Source organism: Musa acuminata, chromosome BXJ3-10 (assembly GCF_036884655.1).
Source record: "Musa acuminata AAA Group cultivar baxijiao chromosome BXJ3-10, Cavendish_Baxijiao_AAA, whole genome shotgun sequence".
Classification (NCBI taxonomy): Eukaryota; Viridiplantae; Streptophyta; class Magnoliopsida; order Zingiberales; family Musaceae; genus Musa; species Musa acuminata.
The window spans coordinates 28,153,116-28,174,198 of record NC_088358.1 but is presented as its reverse complement, the minus strand read 5'-3'; the positions used below and the strand labels follow the sequence as shown (position 1 = coordinate 28,174,198).

Sequence of the window (21,083 nt, the reverse complement as noted above, 5' to 3'; positions counted from 1 at the left end):
GATATGGAATGAGTCAGCCATTTTGAGACATTGACGGCAAGAAATCATTGTGGCGAGCGGCGGCAGACGCGGATTAGGTTGTGTGATGGGAGTCCCAACATTAAAACGTGCACGGCATCTGCGACGGAGAAGTGCACGTGGTCGTAAGCGTATGACAAGTATTCTGCAACTTCTTATGTGGTCTCTCCATGGTTTACAACAGAGAAAGCATTACGTGGAGACTTCGCTGCTGCTTCCTCCGTAGTCGAAGGTTGGTTGTTCTTCTTCTACCAAGTCTCCTCCTTCTCAGCGAAGTAGAACTATGGTTCGGCTTGCAAGAAATAATGCTACAATTCCTTGTGGAGGAAGTCTGATCGCGCTGCGTTGTAATAGATTTATATACCATAATATATTTAAAAGATAAACAAACACCATCGTCGCTTTGGCCGAGTGGTTAAGGCGTGTGCCTGCTAAGTACATGGGGTTTCCCCGCGAGAGTTCGAATCTCTCAGGCGACGATTATAACTATATTTTGCCCCATTTCTGGGAGAGCAAATTGGCTCACTCTCCTCCTCTGGCTTCCTATCGCTTTCTTCACGTTTCCTGCCGGATCAGAAAGAAGCCCTAATTATAGCTCCGTCTTCATTCTCTTTCTTTCTTCCTTTTGTAGGCGATTTTTGAGCAATTACACACACCACCGCCTTGCTCGGTCGCCTCCAATCTTCTCGGTGGGGGATTGCATCAAATCTTGGTCAGTATTCTGCTTCATTTTGAGATTAAAGAAAAAAAGACCTTTAGATGGAATCCGATCGAGCAAATTCTGCTGTCAAAATTGCTCACCCTAGGAGAGCAAATTGCCCCATTTCTAGGAGAGCAAATTGGCTCACTCTCCTCCTCTGGCTTTCTATCGCTTTCTTCACGTCTCTTGCCGGATCAGAAAGAAGCCCTAATTATCGCTCCGTCTTCATTCTCTTTCTTTCTTCCTCTTGTAGGCGATTTTTGAGCAATTACACACACCACCGCCTTGCTCGGTCGCCTCCAATCTTCTCGGTGGGGGATTGCATCAAATCTTGGTCAGTATTCTGCTTCATTTTGAGATTAAATAAAAAAAGACCTTTAGATGGAATCCGATCGAGCAAATTCTGCTGTCAAAATTGCTCTTTTTTCTTTGACTAACCATTTCACATCTCGGATTGAGGGTGATAAATATATCTTTGAATCTTTGCGTACTTCAATTAATCTCGCACTTAGCATGACTTGCTATCGAAAGTTTTGATAAAACAGAGTAATCTAAGATTTTTAGGATGAATTTAATGTCAACTTTATGACATCCACTTTTTACACTTTGATCACAGATTAGGTGGAGTAGAACAGACAACAATGAAGAAGACTATATAAAATAAAATCTTTCATGCAAAATGAGATCTTAATTTGACACAACCCCTACATTTAATGAGCCTTTCTTCTACACGTTGCCTTACAATCTTCTCTTCGAACCCAGCCATGAATTAACAAGGAAAATATTCAAAGAAGTCTAATAAACTGCATCAGCATCAGCAAAACTGATGGCTTACTATCTAAGTTTCAAAAGAGTGTCAGCTGGGAAAGATTTCGATAATTTATCATAAAATCTTGAATTTAAATATCATCTTCATCACTTATCCTTCATCAAAATAATAATAATAAATTATCTCGAAAATAAGATTGCTCACTCTCTAAATCTTATGAAGTAATTGATTCATATGTTGATTCTTCCTGACCTTAATCATCATGAACAGGAGGTTAGAATTGAACCCCATTTACTTGTATATTATTATTCTTGTGGATCATATAGATATATTTTTTTTGTTGGGGTATATCCTCTAGATAGGATAAGCTCAATGTATGCTGTGGGGCTCTTATCTGCCGGTGGCTATCTTTTACAGACAGATGTGGCTTTCTGATATTAATGTCAGTTTGTCGATGTCCTCTTTCCACAATATTTAAAAGTTAAACCCAACCTTCACCACTCACTCTGTTTCCTCTTCTTATTTATTGTCAACAGGAAGAACAGAGAGGTGTGAGAGATAGATGCATTGATGCATCCATCAAACATTAACTCAGTTCCAAAAGAAACTGGTCCTGATGTGTTCTTGGTCCTGCTTGGCCATGAGAGAGATCAAAGTAAGAATGGCTATTTACTTGGAATGCATGCATGATCGAATTGAATCCTTCCACACACACACACAAACACAGGAGAAACATCACACAACTTGTGAGATCTTTGTGGATAATGTTGTGAATCTTTGGTGAGCAGGTCACAGCCAGTTGTATAATTTTAGTGCCTCCACAGATAAATAGGAATGTAATTTCCATGGAGACTATCCTTTATAATTCCATCAAAACAATCCATTCCACTCCCCTCTTTGATCTCCACCGTCCACCTGTTTCTTTTTATTTTTATATAAAATAAATTGAAACAAGACAGAAAGATGGAATAACAATTATGATACAAAAAAAAGTTGCATTTAATAAGCAACTCATATTTTTTGTCAGATCAACTTTTTAAGGGATCAATCAACCATAAACATCCTCCTTTGTTTCCATCACATCACAATTGGAGTCTAAAATCACCTCCTACACCTTTTACATGCCACAATTAATCTGCTAATTATCATCCCTCTTGTCTGCCTTTATAATAGTATTAGGCCACCAGTAAATTTGTGGCGTATATCGACACATGTATGTTTCGGGTACACATATATAATTAGGAATCTTTGAGATTCCCCCGGAATCAGGATATCGGTCTAACAAATTCTGCATCTTCGATGGGACCTACTTGAGATTTCGATAACAAGTGGAGAAGTGGCGTTTCCAGATTAAGTGGAACAGAGAGAGAAGGATCGGAGGAAGTTAGCGTGACGGTAGCAAAGAAACGGCTCGCGTTGCATACGTCGGTGAGATGGTGAGCGCTATCTATACCCCTACGTATCTACCCTAACCCTTCTCCTCCTTGGCGCCCTCTCGCCTCTGGTATTCTGGATCCTTGGTCATCAAGAAGAGGGAGAGGGAGAGGGATCATGGGGGGAGGGGAGGATGGGAGGGCGGGAGAGGAGGTGAGGGCGCCGCTGCTAGTGGTGGGCGGGGATCGGAACGGGGAGGCAGTTGCCTCCCGGGTGCCGCGCAAGAACTCGGTGAACTCGATGAGGGTCGAGTTCGTTGCAAGGCTGCCGGAGAAGGTGGGGCGACCCCGAGAGGCCCTTCGACATCGACGTCTCCCTCACCAAAGACCTCATCGAAGGTTCGTGTCATCCTCAACCACAATCCCCTCAGATTGCCTAACGATCGCATTCTCTTTCGGTGTAAATGCTGTTGAATGATCTGATAAGTGATTCCAGCCGTCTTTCTCGCCCATTCTATGTCACCTGTGGCTGACTTGAGCCCCTTCGCCCGTGACACCACCCCACTCCCACACACCCCCCCGCCCCTTTTTTGATGGTATAATTTGTTGAAATTAATTCCTCTTTCTTTACATTGATCTGTCTTTCTTGTTTTTCTAATTGGTTTCGCATTCTGTTATATGATTTACGTATTATTTCGAGTTCTTGTAGAAGTTGACAGGCAATCTATGGAATCTTTTCTGTTGTTTTCCTTTCGAATCTTGAATCAAAATTCCCCAACTGAATCCTCTAAATCATATTATGTTCTTAGTTTCCTTTCGAATCTTGAATCAAAATTCCCCAACTGAATCCTCTATATCATATTATGCTCTTGTTCTTGACAATGTGTGATGGTGTTCAGATTTGATCAATCTTGATTTCTCCGTCAACTGGCATTTGAGAGTTCCCCTCTTTTGCTGAAGAAAGATAAGTCTGTGATCGTGGTGAAGACGCTTTTCCCTGTTTTAATTCCAGGGGAGAAAGAATACGAGAAACAGTTCGTAACCCTGAGATCCTTCGAGGAAATTGAGTCATTAAACGTGCCTAGCGTAGTTGATGAAGCTCTGGAACTTGAAGAGCAAGAACAGAGTGAGTTTGCCATGAAGATCTCCAACTATGCAAATCTTGCCCTCTTGGGATTTAAGGTGATTAATTCTCATAGCCTGATGTCTCAGATTTTGGCATGCTAGTTTAGAGGGTGTGTTGTGCGATTAGCAAACTGAATTGGGTCATGGCTGCAGATTTATCCTACAGTACAAAGTGGATCCATAGCTATTGCTGCTTCGACGCTTGATTCACTGCTGGATCTTATGGCGGGTGGCATCCTCTGGTTTACTCACCTCTCGATGAAGAACATAAACTTATACCAAGTACCCGATTGGCAAATTGCGCGTACGACCAGTTGGTATCGTTATATTTGCTGCTGTCATGGCTACTCTAGGTATATCTCTTTCCTCAGATTTGACTTTTGAATTAACGATATGACATTCTTGTGATTGACCCTTGGAATCTGATTTATGAAGTTCTTGTGTGACCGCTGGCTTTGGAATTCTTGACATTCTTGTGTTTTGACCTGGAATTTGCTAGTTGACAGTCTGATATGACTGCCCCTTGCCACGAAATCTAAGTTGGACTTTTTTTTTTGGTGCTGTTCATGACCAGAGAAAAAGACTAGAGTGTATGGTCCATAGATGTACAAGGAACGATGGATGTATGCATCAGAAATCTACCAAGCTGGTTACTACCTCTGTAGGTAGTAGATGTTGGGTAGGATGACATTCCATACAGATGTTTGGTTGTAGATGTCTAAGTAGCCTAAAATATTTAATCAAGATATTTAATACTAATAATACATTCATTGGATCCTTTACATCAATTGATGTAAGTCTTTGTGTATTTTTCAGGTAGAATTAAATCAAATTTTAATAATAATATATTTATCAGATTTTATAAGTTAATTTAAGTTTTTATTTATTTTTAATGTAAAATTGAATCAAAACATTATAATAGAAGAAAAAAAAATGATAGAAATTACTACAAGATGGGAGAAAAATTATATTTCTACATATATTTTCTTTGTCAGGATGTTCATTGCTACCTAAATTGTTTCCATCAGGATTTCAAGTTTTTATTCAAGCCCTCGAACGGTTGATTGAGAAGGAGGCGTCTGACAACATGACCTCAGTACAACTGTTGTATTCGATCATGTTGTCTGCCACTTTTGTAAAGCTAGCTCTGTGGCTTTACTGCAGGACCTCAGGGAACAAGATTGTCCGTGCCTATGCTAAGGTTCAGCTGTTGTTTCTTGGTGGTTTTGCTGTTTAGTTTTGTTGACATATGAAGCATCAAGTTGACTTCAATGGCTTTTTGATACGCAGGACCATTACTATGATGTCGTGACCAATGTTCTTGGTCTGGCTGCTGCTATTCTTGGTGATAAATTCTACAGGTGGATTGATCCTGCTGGGGCTATCGTTCTTGCAATCTATACGATTATAAATTAGTCTGGAACCGTCTGGGAGAACGCAGGTTTTGCCCTTTCCTAACCATCTCATCAATTTCTTTTGCACAAACAGCAGTTACATCATATTGATACTTTTGCAGGAGTTGCTTTAACGTCTTTTACTGTCATATCTGGCATTATATGTTAGTCTTCTTCCTCTTCCTCCTGCTACTTAATGTTGAAGCTTATTGGATTTGACAACTCATGACGTTAGGTTGAGATTACCATATATATTTGGATGTTCACGGTGAGATTTGCCATATTGAAATTTTTTTTTTTCCTGGAATATTGAAACACAGAGAGAGAGAGAGAGAGAGAGAGAGAGAGACGATAGGCAAAAAAGATATGCACGGGTTAATCAAATAGTACATTATGTGACCACTGATGTCTTGACGTGTCGTCCATTTTGAGTGTATTTAAAAATCTTTGGCTAATTTGGGTGCTGCGTATTTTTTCTCGATTGCAGTCTCACTGGTTGGTCAGTCGGCTCCACAGGAAATGCTACAGAAATTAACTTATCTTGTTGATACCGTCCGAGTTTGGAGTCCTTTACTTTGTGGAGGTTAGTCGGTTCCTTCTTCTGTTATCATCTCAAAGAAAGCGACATCAATTTTTGCATGGAGAGAAGGTACGTCAACTATTAATAATTTGCTTTCTCATTCATTAATATAAAGAAGGTGTTTCACATCGTAGCCACGCAATTGGAGAAACCCTGCAGATAAGGATCGAGGAACTTGCAGAGGTTGAACGAGCATTTGTGCATCTTGATTTTGAATGCGACCACAAACCCGAACACTCTATTCATGTCAAGCTGCCCAGGAGCCAACCTTGAAAACCCCCACCACGCTCCCCCCCCCCACAAAGAATTATTTCTTTGGAGTAACTTACCAGGATGATATCATAATTATAGAGATTTCTTGTTAAAGCTGTAATGTGATGAAAAATCTAAATTAATGATGAAAAATCTGTGAATTGTCACTGCTAGTTGCAGCACGGAAAACTTGTTCCCAGGCTCTCAATCACCATAATAGGTTATTACCAAATTCATCAAGTTTCACCAAAATAATAATGACCATACAGCACAATCCTTTTACCAGTGGAAGCTCCTTTAACTTGTCAGCAAAGCACTAAAATTGTCTGAGGTCCTTTTTAACTTCCAAAATATTATTCCTGAGTTACCTAGAAAGAACCATCCTCCATAACCTCACTATGATGCGCCTTCTCAAGAATTCGACGATAGACTGCAAATGATAGCAAATATCAATTGTTAGTGCAATTGCAAGAGATCGCAACAATCAAAACACTAACAAGCAAGTATCTATTTTTTTAACAAAAAAACACCAGCCGAGATTTGTTTAAAGTTTTTTTAACAAAAAAACACTTCTTCAACCCACAAAGAATCACAACTACACATGACTAGACCAAAGAAACTTCTATGCCAAAGTATCTATTTTTGATAACTTCCAACAAGATTTTGGAAATTTGTCACCATCCATCAGAATGCAGTAGTTTATGATGCAATAATGCTAGCTTCCAATTGTCATGAAACAACTGACTTCCTGTGGTGGACCAGGACCCATCCAAGCAGAAGCAGCAGACAAGCAGTAAAAGAATGCCAACAGTAACAGAAAACCCAATCTAAGCATGCAGCATCAGATTGTATAATCCAGAAAACTTTAACCTCAATGCTCCACTTAGAATATACATTTACTAATGGCGAACAACAAAAAAAAGAGTTTAGCCCTATTATGTAGCTATCCTTTATCTGACCAAACTTTGAAGCAACCCACTCAACCATGAGGTCATAACCAAGGATTGTTGTTTCAAGTACTGGACCCATTTCGGTGATATGGTTGAACTAGTACACCAGTCAATATCGGTGCAAGAGTGTCGAACCATCGGTACGTATCGGCGTTTCAAAAAGGACAAGAAGAAGAGCATGGGTGGAGGAAGAGGAGGAACAAGAAGGAAGAACAGGAAGTGGTGGAGGAAGAATAAAAAAAGATGAAGAAGAAGAAGAAGAAATGGTGGAGGACAAGGAAGAAAAAAGAAGAGAAGGAGAAGAGGTGGGAGGGTACCTGAGACGAAGAACGAATGCAACGGCAATGACAGCAACAGTGGCATTGCGAACCAGCTACAGTGGAAACAACGTTGAACATGAGAAGAGGGCTTGCGAACGCTGCTACCGAGTTGGATGGACCCCACAACTATTTTCGTTTCTTTTTTTTACTCGATTGGACAGGGCTGCCCGAAATGAGGGTGGTCCACGTACCGGTACATACCGCCAGTTTCATACCGTTTCACTATAGGAGCCATCAATATCAAGTTTCAACTAATAAACTCTAATTTCTTAATTGCAGAACGAGAGTCTTTTAAAAGAAAAATGAGTCCTCAATTATGATATGGCTGCATGGGATAGCTTTAAGCCATCACCTTTTGCATTGTTGTTTATGGTCCTACAAAGCATATTTCAGATGAAACTCATATGGTCTACTTTACTGATGACACATTCAAGTTTGAATAACTGTACACAAGAGCTACAGATAGGATTACTACTAAGCATCCACAGGCAAATTACATAGAAGCAGACACAAAGTATTTATCAAAATCCATCAGTATATTGTACATCAATGGCTTCCCTCACTTAAATTTCAGCAAGAAGAAGAGGTAAAAAGACATAGCGCATGGAAAAGTAGGCTACTTATTGTACATGAGATGTGTTTTTCACCCACCTATGATCAGCCTTTTTAATGGAGAATAGAAGATACAGGAACATAGTTGTCAACCATGTTATGTAGTTCAAGTGAGAAATCTAGTCTAAAACATAAATGATAGCCTAAGTGCCTATGCAGTAATGGGATAACAGATGCAATGCAAGTCATTTCACAATTTTTGAGTCAGATAATACACAGATGCCATCAAAAAATTAATATGATAATATTTTCTAGATTTTTATACTAGGAGGATGGACATCTAGAAACACTAGGAACATATACAGTAGGTTACAACAATTAAACTCATAAATGCTAGATAACAGGGGTACGATATGTATCATTAATATTTTTACGTAAGAAATATATAAATGTATTTACTATATTCAAACAACAATACATAAATCCACATATACAAATGTAATATTTGTATATGCACATATATTTCCAAGCAAGCAACAATACATAAATCCTTGATGTCTTGTGAGCTTTTACTATATAGGTGTCAAGCTAAGCACCTGCAGTAACTATAGTAATTCTACCTTTATCTACCAAGTTATTCAATTCTCAAGATCTAACATATCCAACAACCAACTGCAACTAGCAATCTAAATGATGATCTCATTGTGAAGGATTGAAGAGGAGTGTTGCACTTGTATGTCAATGGAGTCTATGCAGTCAAAAAAATAAAGAACGAGGAAGAGAGAAATCAGTTGAAACTAGAGGCGAGAAGTGGAAAAGCTCAAGATCAATGAAACATGGATAAAAAACAGTGGTCAAATGGACAATCAGGCTATCATTAAGAAAGATATGACCACAAGATACAAAGCAATACACGGCCATAAAAAAAAGTTAAAAGATATAAGCACCCCAATAAGAGTCCCACTACGTTGAAATACTCAACACTTGTAAAATGTAACTAACAGGTGTCCGTTAGAAGATAACTGATCTCGCTTTTTGGACCATAGGCAGAGTCTGATGATGGAAGAGTACCCATTAATCTCAAATGGCAGGAACGTTTGGTCTTCTATTGAGTAACTTTTCAAAAACCAGCAGACTCCTGAACTAGAAGAAATACAAACTTATTGTATTCTTGAACAATAGGACATGGACAGAGTTGGTTGACATATCTTTGTCATTAAAGAAACAAGTTCAGCAACTATGAAACTTATGGAATATAACTAGAGATGTAACCAGGTGTTTAGAATTTCATGCCCATCGAGTACCTGTATATCATTCTATTATAGCACAAAATGTGCTAATATAGTTTGTGTCACAGTTTTACAACTCAATCCGGTAACAATTCCAGTCAGACCAAGCGTACTAAATGTAGTTCACATCATGGCTTTATATCTTCGTTTAATACCAAACTGATACTTTGTCAGATCAGTATGGTTATCGTTTCCAGTGGTAAATCAACCTGAAACATCCAGTATCACTGAAAAATAATAAAAACGAGAACCGGAAGATAGTGAACTAATGTACCATTCCTGATGAGATCAATATTTACCATCTATACCAGTCCCACCGGTATTTGAAACCACAGTTTGCACAATGCTAGACCCCTATCTTAATTGTTCAGGATAACCAAAATAATAAATCCATGTAGTCTTCTATTGATGTAGCCTTCTTTATTATTGTTCTCTTAATTCTCAAAACAACACAGCCCTATCACATCATACGTTTGGTCCGCAGGCATGAAAGAAAAAGGATACAAAATCCAAATAAAAGAATCTATATGGGGCACTAGCGTGAAAAGACTTCTGCAAAATATCATTAAGTGAACAATGCACAGATAAATTATTGGTAAATTCTACAGTGAGCAAAAGCTACAAGAATAGATCGCTGGCACATACACAAAAAGTGATTATTTAAAAGTCACATCCAAGATTCATCGAAATAATGCCACAAGACACATCAAGCAAGAACAATCAAATTTCAAGAAAACCATGAGGAGAAGCAATTTCACCAAATTTGATGCCTCGGGGGCACGGTCCGCACCTCAATCTTCGGATCAGACAATCAGCTAGCTTTGGGATCGGGCATCGGGAAGAGCCCAGCACCGGCCGCGCCTCTTGGGGGCGCAAAACCCAAGAACTTCTGCAGATTGGTCCGGATGCTTATAGAGCAGAGGAAGTACAGGAACACCATGGAGCAGTCGGTGGGATCGGTCCCGGGCAGACCGCGGTGGCTCATCTTGAGGACCAGCGGGATGGGAGCGAAGGGTAGCTTAGCCACCACGCGGCCCTCGAATAGGGAATTGAGGAGGCCGAAGACGACGAAGAGGACGGCAGCGACGACGGCGCCGGACTTGAACTTGGAGAGGGAGAGTTCGCGGGTAGCGTCCTTGAGGCTGGTCTCCACGCGATCCATCTTCTTGGCCCGAGACGAAGACGACGACGACGACGACAAGGACGAGGAGGACGAGGGTTTCTTGGAGGAGGATGAGGCGGAGGTGGACTTCATGGTGTCGAGCTTCTTGGAGGCCTTGTCGATGGAGGAGCGAAGGGATTTGTATGTAGATGTGCGGTAGATCAGGAGCCAAGAGATGGCCTCGCAGAGGAAGGCCGTGCAGACGGAGATGCCGACCACCACGAGGCTATCGGCGTAGCGAAAGGACGAGAGGGCCGAAGACGCCGCCATGGCCGGCCCCAACCACCACCACCGACGTGCGGAGGTCTCAAGAGGGGGTTGTTGAGATGGGAGAAGAGGCGGAGATCTGGGGCGACTCGGGCCGCCAGCAACTCCACTTGCGGGATCAGGTTTGGGTTTCTCCTCCCCAAAAAGCCTAACAAGAATTCGTTTCTTGGAGCGCCGACTTCGAGGAAGACGAGGGCAAATAAGTCCAACTACCAACTAAGGATGTGGGAAGGCTTCGTGATGTACTAATGATGGGTTGTTATGGGGATCCCCTGCTCTCACCCAAGCAGGCTACGCCAGATCAGAACCTCTCCATCCCATGGTGGGCCAACCACCCCACTCCGGCCCGCACGTGATGGGCCGCGTGCATGGCTTGGGTTAAATCCTATATAATCATTTTCACCTCCATATGAGCATCAGGAGAACCTCTCGGAAAGTTCACTCGTGGCGCACATAACTCGTTCCATACGGTGCTTCTGATGGTCATGCTCCGCAATTTCTTGCAATTTCTAGGCAAGAATTCCACGAACTTGATCTCATTTCCCCGTGGCTGGAAGAATGTGTTCTCCTCCATCCTCCGGACGTCTCCAATATCGACATTTTCAGCTTCGACGAAATTGTGAACATCGATTGTTCTCAGATGCGGAACACCAGGAGGAAGGAGCTCCTCCAGCTTCCAGTATTCTTGATCGTCAGACCCAGGTATCAAATAGTTTGGCTGCGAAGCACATCCAAAACTATCAGCCCCCACAATACTCTTTGTAGTCGAAAAACTAAAAGTTCGCTGACTAAATGCATGCTTACCGTGCTCTCTGGCCTTGGGTTGATGATTACTGACAAAGTGTCGATTTTATGGAACTTGTTTAGGAATTGAGCAATTCCAAGGAGCTCCTTTTTTCTGATCGAAGTGCTTAAGATGAGATGTTCGGCGTCAAACCTTGATGCTCTTGTTTGTTCTGCCTTCCATTCCAAGAAAACCTGTAAACTTTGTGTCAGCCTATATGGAAGACTTGACTGTGATACGTGATAGTTCTGATGAATAGTATACTCGAATACCGATGGTCATCATTGCCAACGTACCTCGATGCACCAAGTGCAGAGGCTGACACTTTCAGCATGAGCAACATCACCAAGTAACTGCACCAACTTCAGGTACCAAAAAAGGTCGCTGCCAACGTAGAGCATATCTTCGAACTCGAATGCCGCAGAGAAAAGAGAGGGGCAGCGCAAGCGAAAACTAGCTCGAGGCATATAGTTAGCGATGTCCAAGAACTTATGGTTTGGAGCAGCTATCTCGACCTTGGAATCAAGAACTCCTTTATCGCTGCACAAGCCAACCCCTAGCCACTCGAGCTGACCCCTGAAATCGATGATATCAAGATCGCCTTTCACTTCGCAACGCCGGATATCTAGAATCGCGAGACGAGGCGAGCCCGAGATCAGGTCACCGATCACTGCACCATCACAACTGACGTAACTGAGGCTAACCAGTTCAAGGGACTGAAACCAAGGGAGCTCAACGAGGTTGATGTCGAAGTATTGGAGCTCGAGTGATTTCAAATAAGTGCAAGAAAGGAGAGTTAAAGAGAGCATCGGGGTACTAATGTCAAGGGGACACAGCTCCAGCTCCAGTTCTTGGACATGACGTCCGAATGCAAATCGAATCTAGACACTGGACTTGTGAGACGTCTTCGCAGAAGAAGGCAACGCGGAGTCTGCGTATGTTATGTGCCACGTAAAGTGAGAGCAGCTTGTCGACGAACGAGAAAAAGGAAACCTTGATCTCGAGATTGGGGGTGACATCGAGATCAGGAAGATGGCTCCATAGAGGTCGAATTCCTCTCCAAATAACCTCTTTACAGTATATACTATTCCAGAATTAACTTGAGTATCGAAGGGTCGGGTCAGAAAACTCTCTTTCGTAGTTGACCTTGAATCTACCGAACAACTAGATTCCACCTCGGACACTCAAAAGCCCCCTAAAAATCACCATGGAGTCATTTTAGATATCTTGGTGCCCCAACAACAGTCTCATAAGACTGTCACGTGAGTTTCTCGGATATCCTTATGCCCTCGAGTTTAGATTGAATTGGGTCGACTTATGGTTGACGGTACTCTCCCTGTTTGATTAGGACACAAGTCTTGGATTTGATACGAGCAAACAATTACTTAATACATTTTAGAGAGAAGAGGTATGTAGTTCAGTGTTTCTACATCGTCCGAATGTATTCCCAGTGAATTAACTATGCGATGAGTAAGCAAATGTTAGGACATAACTCGGGTAGATTATGAAATCCACTCAAACCACCGAGGAGATATTTCTGGTTTGTGAATGACACACAAATTTGAAGTGAAACCATTACAACATGTTCAATTCGCAGAATCAAAACCTTCAGGATTTTGACATGAGATGATCATTAGGACTGTTGGGATTTTTTCGCTTAGCATTTTAACTATAAAATAAAAACTTCAGAAAATATTCTCCTTAAATTATAACTCTACATGTGACAGTACCACTAGGAGGATCGGGTCAATAATTAGGCGATCGTGAAACATTTCATTTTTATCGTAAAATATTTTCACTCGTTAACTTGTAATAAAATAAAATTACATAAGGCACCCACTCCTATTGGCTATTGATTTGTTTGGATAGATGACATCGAGAATCTTATTTAACCTCAATTTTCATACAGATTAATATAGAAACCGAGTCTTCGAGCCAAACTCTTCCACGCTATCAATTCTGCAGTTCAAATCTGAACAGAGCGATCAAGTACGTTGTACCATTGCGTTGACTTGATCGCTTCTACCCAGTCAGTCTCTTCAATTACCTTCGCCTGTTGCATATTGACAGTATTATGATTTCTCTATTAAATTGGTCGTTTCATAAGCTTCGATTGATTATCCCTTTCACTTGTATGCTGCGACACGAATCTCAGCGCCATATGGACGGTGGCAATATTCCGTGTACACGGTTGACCAAGTCATTCTCTGCACCCTACACCAAAGCCTCGACCACTAGTGGCGCTATCGTAATTGCAAACATCCATCCTCGAAAGATCCCATGGATAAGCACAAACCATATACAACACAATTAAATCGCTGCTTGTGTGTCTGAGTGGGAGTCTGCGATCAGAGAGAGAGAGAGAGAGAGAGATGGGGGTAGTGATATTGGACGGGTCGACGGTGCGGGCGTTCGTAGGGGACGAGGAGGTCTTCAACCGGAGCGTGGACGAGCGGTTCGCGGCGCTGGACCTCAACGGGGACGGCGTCCTCTCCCGCGCCGAGCTGCGGCGCGCCCTCGAGACCTTCCGCCTCCTGGAGACCCACTTCGGGGTCGACGTGGTCACCCCACCGGCCGAGGTCGCCGCCCTATACAACTCCATCTTCGATCAGTTCGACCTGGACCGCAGCGGCACCGTCGACCGCGACGAGTTCCGCTCCGAGATGCGGCGCATCCTCCTCGCCATCGCCGACGGTCTCGGCGACTTCCCCCTCCAGATCGTGCTCGAGGACGACGACCAAGGCTCCAACCTCCTCCAGCAGGCCATCGACCTCGAGGCCGCCAAGACCAAAGCCGCGGCGTCCGGCAAATGACCCCACCCCGTTGCCGTCCCCTCCTTTCCATCGTCGTCTTCTTCGACTAAATATCTCGACCACAATAAAAGAAAGCAGCCACGTTTATTCGCCGTCCGGTCCCCACGTGTCGTGGGCCTTTTATTACTGTTGTTGTGCGTGTTACTATCGACCGTCAGATGGTGTCGGTCATGTCAGTCCGTTTTGTGTTTCGAAGAAAGAGGCGAATGGAATAAATTGGTGGGATATAAAGCGATATGCTATTTCCAATTGCATTGTAATATTCAATCTAAGATTAAATTAGCCTGTCATACAAACAAGAACAAAAGCAAAAGATGCAAAGATATGATTGAATATTGTTCGCTCATACTCCAACATGCACTTTTGGATGCTCTGAACCCACTGGGAAACAGCTATGATGATGAAGAAGAGGACATTGGTTTGAAACAGGGGAGGGAGACCATTGTTTCCGAGAGAGAAGAATAGAAAACCTGTGGGGAGAAGAGAAAACCCGATAACCCGTTTTTTGTTTTGATTTGGCCTCCAGGGTCCGGGTCTGCATCATGCTGGATCCGAATAGCTTCGAATCGAGGTTATTAACAAGATCATATAGATGAAGGATCGGCGTCCTGTTGCGATCGGATTCATATTGAATAACCGGGTTATCGGGTCCATTGACTCCTCTCGTTCTATTGTTTGAACCTCTCGTCTGTCATTTCCCAACCCATCCAAAAGATGCTATGGTCTTCCCGCCACCTCTCCTCCCTCTTCCGACGGTCCTCCTCCCTCCTCCACCTCCTTCAACTCCACTCGCTCATCCTTAAAGCCGCTCTCGACCACCGCCCATCCGTCGCTTCCAAGCTCATCTCCTCCCTCTGCCCTTTCTCCCTGGCCCACGCCCGCTCCGTCCTCTCCAACCTCGCCTCTCCTCCTCCTCTCTTCGCTTGGAATTCCCTTATCCGAGCCTACGCCGATTCCGATTCCCCCCAAGAAGCCATCCACCTCTTTTCAGCCCTCCGACGTGCAGGGAACGGGCGCCCTGACAACTTATCCTATCCGTTTGTTCTCAGGGCGTGCGGCCGTGCTTCCGTGCTGCGAGTCGGTGAGATGGTTCATGGGGTGGTCTTAAAGGCCGGGTTTTTCTTGGATTTATACGTTGGGAATACTCTTCTGCACATGTATGCTTGTTGCGGGGTGTCCAAATGCGCTCGTGAAGTGTTCGACGAAATGGGTGTTAGGGACGTCGTCACATGGAGCTCCATGATCCAAGGATATCTTGCTTGGTAGGTATGCTCTTTATTCAACCTTCGCTTTGATTAAAGTTCCTGAACTATTATTTTTATAACCGGTCGATGATGGGCGAAATCCATACCGGGTGACATATCATATTATCAGGGTTAAACCTGATAATTTCTTTTGAAGATAAAATCGTAATTAAGAATTTATGTTTGTGAAAGTATTTGTATTCGAGGATACAAAGAGGATATTTCCATCAACACTCTTCAAAATATAACATATTTCTATACGACAACCAAAGGCATAATCAGATTATGGTCATTCAGTGGATGCATCTCTTCAGGGAGATGCATGCTTGATGTAATTTAATTTCAGTTAGTTCTTATGTAGACTAAGTTTTGGTACAAGTTATGGGTCATTCGGTGAGATATGTTTTGATCTCAAAGGGCATAGTTTATGTGAATCATACAATTGATGCATATTTTCTTTGAGTCGATTAGAACTAAAAGGCTTTTTTCGATCGGTGAGTTCAGATACATGGACAGAGCCCTGTCCCAATTTATAGGTGTGAGACAATGGTGTCTTTAGCCATCCAGTAAGCACCTTTGTTTTGATTCAATGATATCATGGAGTTTCAGCGTCATATTGTTTTTAGTTCTCTTTTGATCCCCCACCTAAGATTGGATGAAGCATATGTAGCATTTGACATGCATTATTTTCCTAGATGCTTCCTATGCTTTATCTCGCAATTCCTATAAACCTCTATTCTTGTTTTTTGTTTATCCCTGTCTTTTTTCTTTTTCACAATAGTTGTGACAAATTCTGATCCTTGATGTTCTATTTAATTTACAGCGGCCATCCTGTTGAAGCTCTAATGGTATTTTTGGAAATGAGATCAGCAAATGTTAAACCTAACTCAGTTACTCTAATAAGCCTACTTTCAGCTTCCAGTTATTTGGCTAGTCCGTGTACAGGACGAGCAATTCACTCATACATAGTGGTTAACAACATCAAATTGGATGTTGCCCTGGGTGCTGCTCTAGTCAGCATGTATGCTAAATGTGGGCTCTTAGAAGAAGCCTTCCAAGTTTTCAAATCCTTGCAAGAGCAGGACTTGCAGTCATGGACAATTATGATTGCAGGGTTCGTTGATCATGGCCAATGGGAAAAAGCAATTGATCTATTCTCCCAGATGGAAGCTAGTGGTGTACGACCAGACAGTACAATATTCTCCGTCATTTTATGTGCTTGCAGCCACCTCGGTATGGTAGATGTAGGCCAAACAATGTTTTCTAGAATGGTAAATGAGTTTCATATCAAGCCAACAATTGAGCACTATGGTTGCATGGTTGATTTGTTTGGCCGAGCAGGTTTACTAGAAACTGCTTATGAGTTCATTAAGAACATGTCGATTACTCCAAATAATGTCATATTGAGGTCCTTTCTCGGAGCTTGCAGGAAAAGCGGCAAATCTTTTGATATCGGTGACGACTTGCTGAAGCTTCTGCTGGAAGAGGAGCCTGACGTAGGATCAAACTACGTGATTGCTGCCAATATGTCTGCATTATCTGGAAAATGGAACGATGTGGCCGAGTTAAGAAGCAACATCTCAAAGAAAGGTTTGAAGAAGGTTCCGGCCTGCAGTTGGGTGGAAGGGAATGCAGAAGTCCCAGAGTGGGAATTATTGGAAACTTCTGGATGATAATGAGTATGTGAATAGCTTCCTATTTGTCTATGATAGATAGGAAAAATGAAGGAAAGATCTATAGTGACAAATAACTTCTGCTAGAATTTGTTAAATGTCTTCTCTGCAATTTTTGGGCTTGTAATGTATACAAGAGCTGAAATTTGTCGATGTAGAACTATATAGATTGTCATACTGATCAAGTATGCAAGAAGTATATTCGATACGTTGTACAAAATCAAATTAACATCATCGAATTACTTCATTATTTTCATGTCAGGTGTCTTACAGTATCAAACAAATGAATAATTTCTTCAGGGCAACATGAGAAATGAAAGGCACATGAACCCTTCTGCACTGAGCTAATACTGGAGCTTTGATGAGCAATTGTTCCATTGTCAGGATCCTCATGCATTTTGAAGAAAGCAAGTAGCCTTTGATCATTACATGCTTCACTTTTTGCAGAAGGAATAGAAGTTAGGAATGAAGATACTGTTTTCACCTCACATGTACAAAGGTGACAATATGTATAGCTCATTGCAGCTCCTGAACCAATGCAGTCAGTCATATGCTAACAGAGTATGCCACTTGTGTCTCATGGACTTGTTTTCTCAGTAGACAACTAGCTAATGTCATCAACTATTAAGGAATCATTGGCATCTCAGTGTTCCTGTCAATAATTACAGGTGCAAGTAGAAGCTCATTCAAGAAGAGCACATGTAGGTCGTTTACTATGTGATATAATTCACTACTTGGAATCCTCTAAATGAACAATATGTCGCAAAGATACCTTTCAGAGAGGTAATTAGAGAGTTGGAAAACTCACAAGCAACAGGAATGGTACTCCCTGAGACAAGGATCGACAAATAATAAAGAGTTACATGGATATAGTCAAAGATTGAAGATTGCAGGGATCAAAATCTACAGAGTGAGCAACACTATTGCAGATCATATGTTTATAGATTCACAGTGAAAATTCTTGATGCATTGTGTTGTCCAAATGAGAGATAGAATTCCTGTTCTTTCTTTTTCCTTTGCCTGACGATAAAAGGATGGCCACTTCTCTGGGCAACACCACAACATGACGAAAGAAACTAAGGAAGAACAAAGCCATAGTATCATCCGAAATCCCACAAGAGTGTTACTGATCACAGGTGCAAATCCAAACTCACGTTCTCCTTCACGCCGGGCATCAGCTGGTAAGCAAATTGGCTTTTGGAAGATGCGGAAGAAGCACCACGATCGTTGCCATCTGAGATAATGCCTCCAATTCCCTCGATTCTTGGCTCTTGATCTCGTCTTGTCGTAGGTGAAGGCATCGGAGAGTCCCCATGGACTAACCCCACGCTCGCGCTGCCATGCACGACCCCAGGGGCCTTCCAGAGTCCCGGCAACGGGCTGCCGTTGATGGGTTGAGCCGCCGAACCAAGCCCGCCGTAGAAACAACCACCGAAGCTACCACTGGCGGCGCTAGTGGCGTGGCATGCAGGGTAGTGCGGCGTCGAAGGAGAGTCGACAGCGAAGTGGGCGGCTGCGGGTAACACCGGGCCGAATGGTTGGTGGTAATTAAAAAAGCCGTAGAGATGATGGCCGTCGATGGCTGCCGGACCGTGGTGGATCGCGGCCAGGGCGGCGGACTGGATGTGAACCCGCTTCGCGTGCTGGCGCTCGCGCTTGTGGGCGTTTTGGTGCCCGCCGAGCGCTTGCGATGTCGGAAATTGGCGATAGCAGTAGTGGCACTCGAACTTGCGTGCGCTCTCACCTCCGCCGTTCACGGTGGTGGTGTGGTCTTTTTCGGTGTTGTCCTCTTCGTTGGTGGGATGGTGAGGGACTTCGATGCCAAACAGTCGGATGCCGGAGGTGGAGGAGGAGGAGGAGGAGGAAGGCTTGGGGACCGGGCGGATGAACGGGAGCTGCGAGAAGGAGTCCACACTCATGAAGTCGCGTCCCTCGCTGCGCTCGTTCATCTTTGCCTTATCTTGTGGACTTAGCCAGTGCAGGCAACTGTCTCCTACGTAGAAAAGAGGCTGCGGAAGCAGATTATGCTCTTCTGCTCCTCTTCTCTCTCTCTCTCGTTCCCCTCCTGGTCTTAAGGCTCGAAGACTACTGTAATCAGGTTCTGTGTCTAAGGGAGAGGCAGAGAGATCGAGACAGAAGGAAAGGACGGCAAAAAAGAGTTTGGATAGACACCATGTAGAGCAACAGAAGAACGCGTCAGTGGAGAGGACATTCTCTCTTCACCGGACGCGCTGCAAGTGATGAAGAAGAAGAAGAGAGAGAGAGAGAGAGAGAGAGAGAGAGAGAGAGAGGGGGAGGGGGGGGGGTGGGTAACGGAAATAGCTACTTTTTTCCCTAGACCTGCTGCGATCGCTTTGGTCCTGGTGTTTGGATGTTGAGAGTGATCTGCTGGTCATCTACATCACCCTTTCTCTGCACGAGGTTGAGGAGGCTAGACAATTGGGGCTGCAGGCTCCTTTTGTGGAGACGACTGACGATAGCTGCAGCAGCTGTTGCTGGTGCTGCTGGCGGTGGGTTTTGGCTCGTCAATTGACAACCAAGTACCGCTCCAACAACACCATCACATCACCACACATCCTCTGCCAATCTCTTCATCATTCATCTTTCATGCTATATATATATATATATATATATATATGTATATATATATATATATATATATATATATATATATATATGTATGTATATATATATATATATATATATATATACATACATACATATGTATATATATATACATACATACATACATATGTATATATATATACATACATACATACATACATATGTATATACATATATATATATATATATATATATATATCGTGAATGTGTAAACGGCAGTCAAGGCGGACGACAGGTACACAACCAGCTCTCATGGTGGGGGTCTCTCTTTCTCTGTATCTGCGTTATGTGATACTCCATTAGCCGCTGGCTGCTGTGGAGCCTCTTGATAGCTGTTTCTTCTTTATATCTGGTGACTGGTGTTGCAGAGTATGGCTTTGGCAGTGGTCAAGACAGCATTTGGTGATTAATTGTGTGAACAACTCTGGTTAATTACCAAATAACCAACAATGGCCATAGTTATGGTGATGCAAAGGCCCAGCCTTGGCCTTCTCCGCAGAAATCTATCTGTGTTTGAAGATATACATGGAGACGATAGTATTGATATGAGTTTAATTCTCTCTCTGGCGTGCCAGCAGCAGAGGTCTGCTTTATTCATGCATGCCTGCTGGCCCATGCTGTAACTATTCCTTCTCCCAAGTCTTCATGCTCCCTCTTCACTGTTCTAATTTATCCTCATCTGCACTGCCTTGGGTTTGTGAAATGGACGTGTAGCCCTGAAACCTCATTTGCCCCTCCAGGGGGACCTCTCGTAAAGAAGTCTCCTTCTGTGTCTCTCAAATACCCCACCACGTGAAAGTGACACTATGGCACATCCTAAGTTATGCCTTAATAACACAATACAACCACCACTGTTCATGGACCATTCCACCTCGTTCTATCTGTATGCTTCCGAACAACAAAAGATCTCATTTCTATCCATGACATGTCTGAAGAGGATGATCAACTCATGCAAGCAATTTTATCCCTCTTTATAGGATGTACATGTTTTGTCCCCCTCTTCGGATTGGATTGGTTTGGATGGGAGAGTACGGACTAACCTGTCGCTGATCGCGTAAAAGCCGCCTTAATGCGCTCAAATGCACTCCATACATGTCCTTCCTCTAATAATAATTGCCTTGCACTTGGTCAAAACGTTCGTGACCACGGAGAACATTTCGAATCTAAAGTTAGATCATTACGTCTTCTTGCCT

The 21,083-nt window shown here is 42.8% G+C and overlaps 4 protein-coding genes, 1 non-coding gene and 1 pseudogene across 6 annotated transcripts; 4 read left to right on the top strand and 2 right to left on the bottom strand.

Annotated features, from left to right (window-relative positions):
* Positions 1-355: 355 nt before the first annotated feature.
* LOC103969795 (metal tolerance protein 4-like) lies at positions 356-6,642 on the top strand (annotated as a pseudogene).
* Positions 416-497, top strand: TRNAS-GCU (transfer RNA serine (anticodon GCU)). Its single transcript has one exon. It is a non-coding gene; the product is annotated as a tRNA-Ser (tRNA).
* Positions 6,411-10,913, bottom strand: LOC135651682 (uncharacterized). Of its 2 annotated transcripts, none has more exons than XR_010501907.1 (2): positions 10,081-10,913; positions 6,411-6,641 (listed from the first exon to the last, which is right to left on the bottom strand). XR_010501907.1 is itself a non-coding variant. In XM_065171980.1 (2 exons), exon 1 carries the CDS (start codon positions 10,752-10,754, stop codon positions 10,134-10,136), a length of 621 nt encoding a protein of 206 aa, XP_065028052.1. In that variant the 5' UTR covers positions 10,755-10,912; the 3' UTR covers positions 6,411-6,641; positions 10,113-10,133. The 2 variants fall into 2 exon arrangements, 1 of the variants encoding a protein (XP_065028052.1); XM_065171980.1 differs by having other exon boundaries at positions 10,113-10,912.
* Positions 10,914-13,852: 2,939 nt separating this feature from the next.
* Positions 13,853-14,597, top strand: LOC103968529 (uncharacterized). The gene has a single exon (XM_065171826.1). The coding sequence runs from the start codon at positions 13,908-13,910 to the stop codon at positions 14,346-14,348; it is 441 nt and encodes a 146-aa protein (XP_065027898.1). The 5' UTR covers positions 13,853-13,907; the 3' UTR covers positions 14,349-14,597.
* A 249-nt stretch (positions 14,598-14,846) lies between these two features.
* On the top strand, positions 14,847-17,521 carry LOC135651611 (pentatricopeptide repeat-containing protein At4g21065-like). The gene is made up of 2 exons (XM_065171824.1): positions 14,847-15,610; positions 16,416-17,521. The coding sequence occupies exons 1-2, from the start codon at positions 15,063-15,065 to the stop codon at positions 17,263-17,265; spliced, it is 1,398 nt and encodes a 465-aa protein (XP_065027896.1). The 5' UTR covers positions 14,847-15,062; the 3' UTR covers positions 17,266-17,521.
* Positions 17,522-18,069: 548 nt separating this feature from the next.
* LOC135651612 (zinc finger protein 8-like) lies at positions 18,070-19,843 on the bottom strand. The gene has a single exon (XM_065171825.1). The coding sequence runs from the start codon at positions 19,212-19,214 to the stop codon at positions 18,396-18,398; it is 819 nt and encodes a 272-aa protein (XP_065027897.1). The 5' UTR covers positions 19,215-19,843; the 3' UTR covers positions 18,070-18,395.
* Positions 19,844-21,083: the final 1,240 nt, after the last annotated feature.